Source organism: Emys orbicularis, chromosome 13 (genome assembly GCF_028017835.1).
Source record: "Emys orbicularis isolate rEmyOrb1 chromosome 13, rEmyOrb1.hap1, whole genome shotgun sequence".
Lineage (NCBI taxonomy): Eukaryota > Metazoa > Chordata > Testudines > Emydidae > Emys > Emys orbicularis.
In genome coordinates this window covers 35,377,075-35,386,647 of record NC_088695.1, presented here as the reverse complement: position 1 = coordinate 35,386,647, position 9,573 = coordinate 35,377,075, and the positions used below count along the sequence as shown (strand labels likewise).

Here is a 9,573-nt window from a genome sequence, read left to right as displayed (position 1 = left end):
CCTGTGGGGCTCATCCCTGCATGGAGACGATTGCCTTGGCTGGAGCAAAGGCGACTGCACAGCGTGTGCCATCAGCGGCCCTTGCGGCCTGAGCAGTAGAAAAGACACAGCATGTGACTTGGGCGATAGTGGCCTGCTGAATGGACGCCTCAGGGCGCTTTTCCTACAGGCAGCCACTGGCGCGGCCTCCCCTCCTCCACAACACAAGCCGCAGCGTCCAAAGCAGCGAGGGAGGAAATCCCCAGGAGGCAAGGGCTGCTTGTCGGGCAGGTCACGCCCACAAGTAGGGTTGCCGACTTGAATCCCCGACAACCAAACACCCCCAGCCCCGCCCCCAAGGCCCCGCCCCCATCTCGTCATTTGGGGCCCCCGCCCCACCTATCCCGTCCTGTCTCCACCCCCCCACCGGCCGGCCGGGTCTCCACCCCTGCTCCACCAGCCCCCGGGACTCACCTGCAGAGCCAGGCTGGGAGGAGCTGATGCAGCGGCTGCCCAATTGGGACACAGCGGGGGGGGTCAGTCCCCGGAGTGAGGGGCAGGGGTGGGAAAAGCGGGGCACAGCGGAGTGGGGCACGGGGAGGGCGGGTAGGGTCAGGCCCTGGAGGGGAGGGGGGGAATCGGGGCGGGGGGGGGGGGGGGAAATTAGTGCACAGCGGGGGAGGCGGGGGGGGTTCCCCAGAGCGCGGGGCCGGGAACTCGGGGCACAGCCGGGTGGGGAGGGTCGGGCCCTGGAGCGAGGGGCCGGGCGGGGTGAGGGAACTTGGGGCACAGCAGGGGGTGGGAGGGGGGGCGCGAGGGGCCGGAATGGAGAACTCGGGGTGCAGCGGGGTGGGGAGGGTCGGGCCCTGGAGCGAGGGGCCGGGCGGGGTGAGGGAAATTGGGGCACAGCAGGGGGTGGGGTGGGGGGCGCGAGGGGCCGGAATGGAGAACTCGGGGTGCAGCGGGGTGGGGAGGGTCGGGCCCTGGAGCGAGGGGCCGGGCGGGGTGAGGGAAATTGGGGCACAGCCGGGGGTGGGGGTGGGGCGCGAGGGGCCGGACTGGAGAACTCGGGGTACAGCGGGGTGGGGAGGGACGGGCCCAGCCCTGGCGCGAGGGTCGGGATGGGGTAATCGGGGCACAGCGGGGAAGTGGGTGACCGTCCCTGGAGCGAGGGATTGGGGGGGGGTGTCCCCAGAGTGACGGGCTGGGGAAATCAGGGCACAGTTGGGGAGGGGGGGGGGCAATCACACAAGTTACAGTGCCCGCCTCCCTCTTCTCCCTGCGCCCCAGTAAGACTTGGGGGTGGGGGGGTGAGAAGAGCAGCAGCTAGTCCCACCCCCCCCCGGTTGCAGAGGCCCGTTACTGCAGGTACCCGGACGTCCCTTCTGTACCGGACAGGCTGGTCAAAAACCGGACACCTGGCAGCCCTGCCCAGGAGCACCACCACGGGAGGCTAATTACAGGGCTGAGCTTGTGCCCATCAGCCAGCTCCGGGGTAGGCTGAGCACCACTCAGTGCTTTGTACTGCACCATCTGCCAGAGGCAGGCAGGCCTCTGCCCAGGGGCCTCAAGCAGTGCCCCTGTGTTGGCTCCTCCCCCAAGGTGCTGCATTGGCAGCTGGGGCTGACACCCCCCCACCCCACCTGGCACTTTACTGACGGGGAGCAGATTCCTGGCAGGAGCAAGGAAAGTAGTTTGAAACCAGCGCCGCTGCTCTGTGATTTTCAGTTTTGTGGCAGCACTTGCTGGTTAAACCCCAGGGTTCATGGGGCGCGTTGGGGGGGGCAGCAGGGCCAAACTGGGGGTGTCTGTTACCCTAGAAACAACTAGTCTGCACCCGAGCAGAGGCCTAAGTAATCTGCTCCCACTGCTGGCCTGTACCTGTATTTAAGGGCACCTACATAGGCCCTGATGCAATAGGCTCATAGGCTTCTGCCCCGGATTGGGGGAGAGGCAGGTGCTGAGAGGCGTGTACAGGGAATTTGCTGTAGCCCCCCCCCCCATCCCAAGCTGTGTATTTTAGCTGCCCCCCCCCCCCCCCCGCCATATGGGTTCTAGCTGTTCCATGCAGCACTTCAACATCACAGGAAGCCTGTTTCTGCCCTTGCCCCCACTGGGACAATAGTTACACTGATGCAGGTGGGAGGCACCTCAAGCCCTGCGTTTGTGGCAGGCTGACCCTGACCGAGCCCTGGGGCATCGCGCCGTGGTGGTGTAGGTGCAAGGAGCTGGCTGCCGCTGCGTTTCGCCTGACCTACAGGAGTGGGTTAAGGACTCAGATCTGCTGCCCAGAGTGTGGGCTCCCCCGCCCAGCACAGAGCTGCCTGCAGGGGGCAGAGCAGGACTGGCACTAGTGGGGCAGAGGGCACACCTAGTGCTTGGTGGAACAGCAATAGCTTGCCCTGCATGGAGTCAGGCTCAGGGAGCTGCTATTACAGCGCCCACCTCCTCATCACAGCCACGCGGCCCACCCCAGGACACGAGCTGCTCGGCCTCAGGACTTGCAGGGTGTGCTCATGGCTGCCTGGAGCAGGGAAGGCAGATCACTGGCTCTGTGCTGCAGCTCCTGTCCCCCAGCCTCTGGAAGCGAGCGCAGGACAGCCTCCATCTCCGAAGCCAGTGGGGTGTTGGATGAGTTTGGGCTTAGGTCTCTCAGGCCTGTAACCAAACAGGCCTCGCTGCGGTGTGACAGCTGTGTGGGAAAGAACCGCCTGGGCCCCGCCACCGAGCACTGGTGCTGCTTGAAAATGTGCCGCCCGCCAAACATGCCCATGGTACACAATGGAACTGTTTGGCAGGAACCCAGCAGGCTAGTCAATGTTTGCGGAAAAGTTAACAAAACCCTGTGGCAGCATTTTGACTCTTCTGTTCTGAACTAGGTTAGAGTTTGTTTTAAATAAATGTAAAAGTCAAAATTACACAACCATAATGAAGTGCTTGGACCATATAGAAATAAAACATGTCCATAGGGGTGGGGTGCTGAGGTAGGTTTCTGGATGGTTGGGTTGATAGTTCCTAAATAGAATTTGTCAGAACTGTTGTGAGCACTTGATTCAGGACAAAAGGAAACATCAAAATGTCGGCCTAGCCCAGGGAATGGAAATTCTCAGTTTCTCCCACCCTTGACCTGGCTAGTCATTTTAGCACCCATCCCTGCTCTGCTGTGCTTATGCATCACATATTTGTGTATATAATTTTGTCCCCCCAGCAGCAGAGAGTTCCACAGGTTAACTGGAGGCTGTTTCCTCTTTATTGCTTTTACTTTTGTTGAACCATTGACCTGCAATCACAAACTTATTCCCTTACAGTCCTTGCATCAGTTACTGTACAGCGGGGGGTTAGCTGTTAAAGGGCAGTAGCTTTGTTTTAAATAAGAATAGCTTATTTGTGAGAACCTTAAAGTAGGCTTAGCTGGAGTGCCCCACTTCCCTAGTGAGTACAGAATGGAGCTGCCCAAAGCCACGCTGATGCAGGGACTTACGCTTGGGCCATGTCTGGAAAAAGTGGCCACCAGTACTGGCCCCTACGCAGCCGACGTTAAAGTGCTGCTGCGGCAAAGGACCCTGCTTCAAGTGCTGCAAAAGGGGCAGCTGCCCCAGGGCCAGCGATTTAAAAGCTCAGCGTGGTACCTACTTTTCCTTGTAGCAGAGAGGGGAAGCTATCTAACGAGATGAACACTTTCCCTCCCCCCAGTATTTCCACTATGAGAAGTTTAGTTATTTGTAACAGTAACTAAAACATTGGAGAGAAGTAGGCGTGGGCACGGTCCCTTTAAGGCAAAGGGCGCCCGCTCTGCACCTGCCTGCAGCAGCTGAGCAGACCACAGACCTCCCAGTCCCTGGCCCCAAGCCGAGGGCCCAGCCCTTGCCCAGAGCCGGGGTCTGGGTTTGATGAATTCAAGGGGGCGCTGTTCTGCAGCAGGAGTGCTAGTGATTTCCCCACTGTGGCTGCTGCAGTAGGTGCACGAGGACAAAGTCCTGCGCTTACCCTTGACAGCAGCTCTCCCCTTCCCATCCTTTCAGCTCTGCTCCCTCCAGCACTAGTGAAGTCTTGCACGCTCCGTGCTGCTTAGACAGCAACTCCTGGAGCAGGAGCGAACAGCTGCTGCTGCTCCAGCAGGGCCAGCTGGATAGATTTCAACACCCCCCCCAATGGCTTTGGTTGCAGCTTTTTTTGGCCTCTCCCCATTTTCCCCTCCTGCACCACCTGGAGAGCAGAGTACAGCATGGCCTGCGGGGAACGCAGCCGGGGCACATCACACACCCTGCTGGCACCTGACAAGCTGCTGCCGACTAGCCAAGGTTGCTGATGCTGGGTTGTGATGGGAAGCAGCACAGGGCTCCCCCCATCCTCAGCCTGAAGCCAGGTCAATTCCACAAACAGCTGGGACCAGAGACTGCCACAGCCTAGCTTCACCCCCCAGGGTCCTCCTCGGCGGGAGCCTCTTTGCTGCCAAGGGGGCTGGGATTGGATGGAGTTCTTTGCAACTGGCGTGGTGGTTTGGACCCTGCTACTGTGGCTGAGGCCTGCTCCCCTCTGGCCCGGTTCCTGCCCGGCTGTCATCACACACTCTCCTTGGACTGCTTCGCCCGCTGCTTGCGCAGCTTCACAAAGGCCTGTGCCTCCTTATCCCCTTTTCTGGACTCCAGCAGCTTCAGGAGTGGGTCCCCTGCGGTGAGGCGAGAGAGGCAGGGGTTAGAAAGAAGGGGAGCAGAGAGACTACTTCTTCCCCTTTCCAGGGAAGCATCCGTCCTAGGAAACCCACATTCAGCCCCCACGGCTGATTCCAAGCGACAGCAAAGCACACGGCTGAGGGGGCTACAGCTTCAGCTGTAGCAGAGTTCGGGGCCGAGCCGAGAGCTACAGCTGCCCCAAAGTGACACTACAGCACAGACTACGGTGTTCTCAGGGGTGGGCCCCTGCATGCCCCATCTGCAATGGGCCCCCACTATCAGAAAGCAGAGACACGTCTAAGTCCCTCTCCCCAGGCCAGCACAGAGCTGGGTCCATGCCCCAAGGCTCAGTATAACAGGGCACTAGCATAGATCCAAGGTGAGCACCCTGCCACAGGAGAAGGGCTCGCGACTGGATTGTCTGGTGGCACAGCTGGGGACGCCAAGCGCAGAGAGGTTAAGTCACTGGCCCAAGATGGCACAGCGAGGGAAGCAGCTCCAGGGAGGGGAGGGCAGGGGAGCATCTGGAGACAAAGACAAGGCTACCAGTGGGTTTGGGGTGCATCAGCGGTAACCGGGTCTGGGACACCCGGGCTGGGTCAGCCGCTTCCTCGTCTCCGGTCAGTCCCGGCACATTGCAGAGGGGGAAAAAGGCTTCTCCTTCCAGGTCGTTGGCTCCCACCTTGTCGTAGTCGAACACTGTGAGCAGCAGGCAGGCGCCGTCCTGCTGGCATTTCTCGGGAGGGACCAGACTGCAGAGAAGAGAGACAGGCACAGGCCTTCTCAGGCACAGGGCAGCCCACCCGCCAGGAGCAACAGGCGGAGACTCAGCCGGGTCCAAGCAAGGGGCTCAGACCCTGTGGAGCCCAGATACTATTGTGCCCTGGGGCTACTGAAGCAAAATCCAGCTGGCAGTGAAGGGGCCAAACTTGATTGCCCTTAGCATCAGGGCAGAGGAAGCCAAACAGGAATTATTTATAGTGCCAGAGCCCCAGTGCGCTCGGTGCGCTACAAACCCAGACATCCCTGCCCCCAAGGGCTTCCAATTGGAGTAGTTATAGCGAGCAGGTAGGGCCTTGCTGCCCGGTCACAGCTTCAGCGTGAGTGACTTGCCTATGGCTGGAGAACCCGGGGTCCTGTGCTTTATAAACCCACCTGTGAATAGCAGGGGCTGGCCGGTAATCAGGAGAGAACAAATGAACCCCATGCTCAGTATCGGCTCTGCTCCAGTACTCACAGCACTGGGTATTTTCCATTTGGTTCAATGTGCCCCCCCGAACCTCACCCCTCTAATTTTCGTGCTGATTTGGTTTAGTGCCCCCTGTCCCCCCGACGCCCTCTCAGCAGGCAGCCAAGGGTGTGGAGCCGCTCGGGCAGGCAGCCCCAGCATTCCACATTAGCAGATGTTGGCCTGGCCCCACCAAGAGACAGAAAAGCACTGTGTGTATGTTTCATTTCAGCTGCCAGGGAAGGCCCAGCGCTCTGCTCCAGGCCAGGCTGGGCTCGCCCTACCCAGTGGGGCTTTGCACACACAAGCCTGAGTTTTAGCCCTCCTGAACTGTGACTGCACTAAGCACATCTGGAGCGCATGCGGCTCTCTTCCCAGAAGGCCCCAGTGCAGGATCTGCCCCCCCGGTGAGCAGAGGAGCAAGCAGATCCTGTTGGGAAGGGAAGGTCTGGCCACTGGGGAGCAGGCGATGGGACGCAGCCAGGATGGCTGCTCATACATACAATTCAAAGGCCTCGTCGAACAGCGGGTGGAGCTCGTTCTTCCAGCACTGGGTATTGCGCGCCACCACCTCCGGGAACTCATGTCGCGGCTCCAGGGTCAGCTGGACAAAGGGGTCGCTGGAGCCTAGGGGGACGGAGGAGAGACTGAGAGAGAGCACAAGGCTGCCAGGGGATCCCCTTGCTCCCAAGGAGCAGTGCTGTGCGCGCTGCTGGGATTGTTTATTCTGCACTGGCGTGGCAAAGCCACGCAATAGCAGCTTTCCGCCCTCCCTCCCTCCCACACCATGGATCTAACCTCCAAGGGCGCTCGGGGGCTACAACAAGGGGACAGAGTGTGGGATTGGTTCTCTGGGGCTTCTGCAGCACAAGAGTTTCCGGTTTGAAGGTCAGTTTCCCCTCCACGAACCCCGCTGGGGGCACATGTCCCCATGGCTTCTGGATCCTTCCAATCAATGGGCTAATCCTGGCTATGTGGGATTATCAGCTAACGGGGCTGCCACTGCGGTCAGGTGAAGTAGCAGTGACCTCTCCTGGACGGCTGCATGAATTACAGTCTGTTCCCTAGAGGGGATGTGTGCACTTGGCTCTGGAGTATGCTAGTCTGATGCCACCCCCTTGCTGTGTGTGCACCCCACACGTTACCTGGAGTGGAGACAAACAGGGATCGGTTCTATGAAGTGAGCCAGACCCCCTGCTTAATCTGCTGGGCTCTGTGCTGAGCTCCGGGCATATGTTGCAGATAACAGGGGATTTCACAGGTCATGACCAGACTAACTTCCCTGGGGTATCGGGCTCACAACTCAGCGCTGTGCACAGCTGACCGCAAAGGGGCCCCTCTAGGCCATGTGCCAATGCTTTCATCATTGCGCAGACAGTGCTCTCCCATACCCTGGAGCCACAGGCTGCATGCACCAGCTCTGATGCTGCGCAGGACAGAAGCGGCACCTTGGTGCTGACTGTTTCTGCGGCCCATGGGCTCTCACCGTTCGAGTCCAGCGGGATGAGGTTGACAGCGTTGAGCACTTCAACGCGGAGCTTTTGTTCCGAGGGGCGGTAAAGAGCTTTAATGGTCACTGCACCGTACTTCTCGGAGCTGATCTCCAGCTGGGACGCGAGGAGCAGAACAGAAACAAGAGTTCGCCGGTTACGTGAATCACTGGTGCTGCCAAGGGGTGAGCATAGGGGTGCTTTATCGGGGTACAGCACCCAGAGCCGGCATCACCGCGAGAAAGAGATCCCGACACGTCTGTACTGGGGTTAGGTACATGAAAGGTGGACATGGGAGCGACTCTCCCCTCCCGTCTCATCCGCTAAACTCCCAATCACCTGTCCTTCCCTGTCACTCCACCCCCTCCCTCAGGATGGCTAAGTAGCACTTTCTCCATCCCCAGTGGATCCTGCCATCCTGCACTGTGGGAGCAGAGGACAGGAATAAAACACACATGCTGGCCCACAAAGGAGGGTCCCAGAGCCCGGGTTCCACCTGCTTGTCTATACTGCAGTTTTATAGCCCCACAGCCTGGGCCCGTGAGCCCGAGTCAGCTGAGACGGGCCAGCCACAGGTGTTTTATTGCAGTGTAACAGGAGAACAACATGTATCGGTCAGGCCCAGTTTATACAAGGAAATACAAACAGAAGGGTCGTGTTTTGTAAAGGGACCGTTCAATGCAACAAAATAAGTTTACTCACAATCACAGGACTGCAGGCTGGTAACTTGCTGCTTTATTTAACTGGATCACAACTGGGGGTGGGGGGAGGATTCCCACTGACTAAAAAGGAAGTGGGTGGTTGGGTGTGATGCATGGCTCTATCCCATAATTCACTAGGTAGCCCAGTTAACCCTACCATGACCACTTTCCTACCTGTGACTATGGAGGAGTGAAGTGAGGGGACAACCCAATGGGGGTGGGCAAGGTAATGGGGCTTTATTGGGAAGGGCCAGGCCAGGCTCAGCACGCTCTCACCTGCTCTCGGATTCTCTCGCTGAAGTAGTTCTGGATGAGTTTTCTGCTCGTGGTGGAGCGGAGCTTCAGCCCTTCCTCCAAATCCTGAGGGAACGGGGGGTGAGAGGAGAAACACACCCAGTCAGACATTCAGGCCAGCAGATACACACATGCCAGCAGAGATCAGCACTCACATCCGCGCTCTCAGACCTGAACTCGAACCCCGAAGTCCCCGAGAGGGAGAGCAGCAGCAGTGAGAAGCCACCAGGAAGTTTAGGGTGGGAGGGGATCGAGGGGCATTCTCTTCCCATGACCGTGCCAACCTCTGCAGGAGCAGACAGCCCCTGGGAGCCTTAGCAGGCTCATCGGCGCCTGCCCCACCACTGCCACCTTGGGAACATTTCAGTGGAAACATTCTAACATGAGAATGGCCATACTGGGTCAGACCAATGGTCCATCTAGCCCAGTATCCTGTCTTCCAACAGTGGCCTGTGCCAGGCACTTCAAAGGGAATGAACAGAACAGACAGTTGAGTGATGCATCCACGGTCATCCAATCCCACTTCTGGCAGTTGGAGCTTTAGGGACACCCAGAGCATGGGGTTGCATCCTTGACCATCTTGGCTAATAGCCATTGATGGACCTACCCTCCATGAACTTATCTAATTCTTTTTTGAACCTCATCACAGCCTTCCCGGCAAGTTCCACAGGGCGACTGTGCGTTGTGTGAAGAAGTACTTCCTTTTGTTTGTTTTAAACCTGCTGCATACTGATATCATAGGGTGACCCCTGGTTTTTGTGTTATGTGAAGGGGTAAATAACACTTATTCACTTTCTCCACACCAGTCATGATTGTATAGACCTCGAACATATCCCCCTTTAGTAAGCTGAACAGTCCCAATATTTAATCTCTCCTCATATGGAAGTTGTTCCATACTGCTAATCATTTTTGTTGCTCTTCTCTATACTTTTTCCAATTCTAATGCATCTTTTTGAGATGGGGAGACCAGAACTGCACGCAGTATTCAAGGTGTGGGTGTACCATGCATTTATATTGGCATTCTGATATTTTCTCTCTTATTATCTATCCCTTTCCTAATGGTTCCTAACATTTTGTTAGCTTTTTTGACTGCCGCTGCACACTGAGAAGATGTTTTTAAGAGACCTAGCCACGATGACTCCAAGACCCTTCTTGAGTGGTAACAGCTAATTTAGACCCCAACATTTTGTATGTATAGTTGGGATGAA

At 57.9% G+C, this 9,573-nt stretch overlaps 1 protein-coding gene across 1 annotated transcript in view; it reads right to left on the bottom strand.

Annotated features, from left to right (window-relative positions):
* Positions 1 to 4,541: 4,541 nt before the first annotated feature.
* The window catches only part of UNC13D (unc-13 homolog D), a 39,185-nt gene continuing 34,153 nt past the window's right edge, over positions 4,542 to 9,573 (bottom strand). The window contains exons 28-32 of the mRNA XM_065415318.1: positions 8,348 to 8,431; positions 7,367 to 7,487; positions 6,384 to 6,507; positions 5,199 to 5,404; positions 4,542 to 4,648 (exon numbers count right to left, since the gene is read on the bottom strand). Coding sequence (XP_065271390.1) covers positions 4,542 to 4,648; positions 5,199 to 5,404; positions 6,384 to 6,507; positions 7,367 to 7,487; positions 8,348 to 8,431 — 642 coding nt within the window. The remainder of the gene's footprint in view (positions 4,649 to 5,198; positions 5,405 to 6,383; positions 6,508 to 7,366; positions 7,488 to 8,347; positions 8,432 to 9,573) is intronic.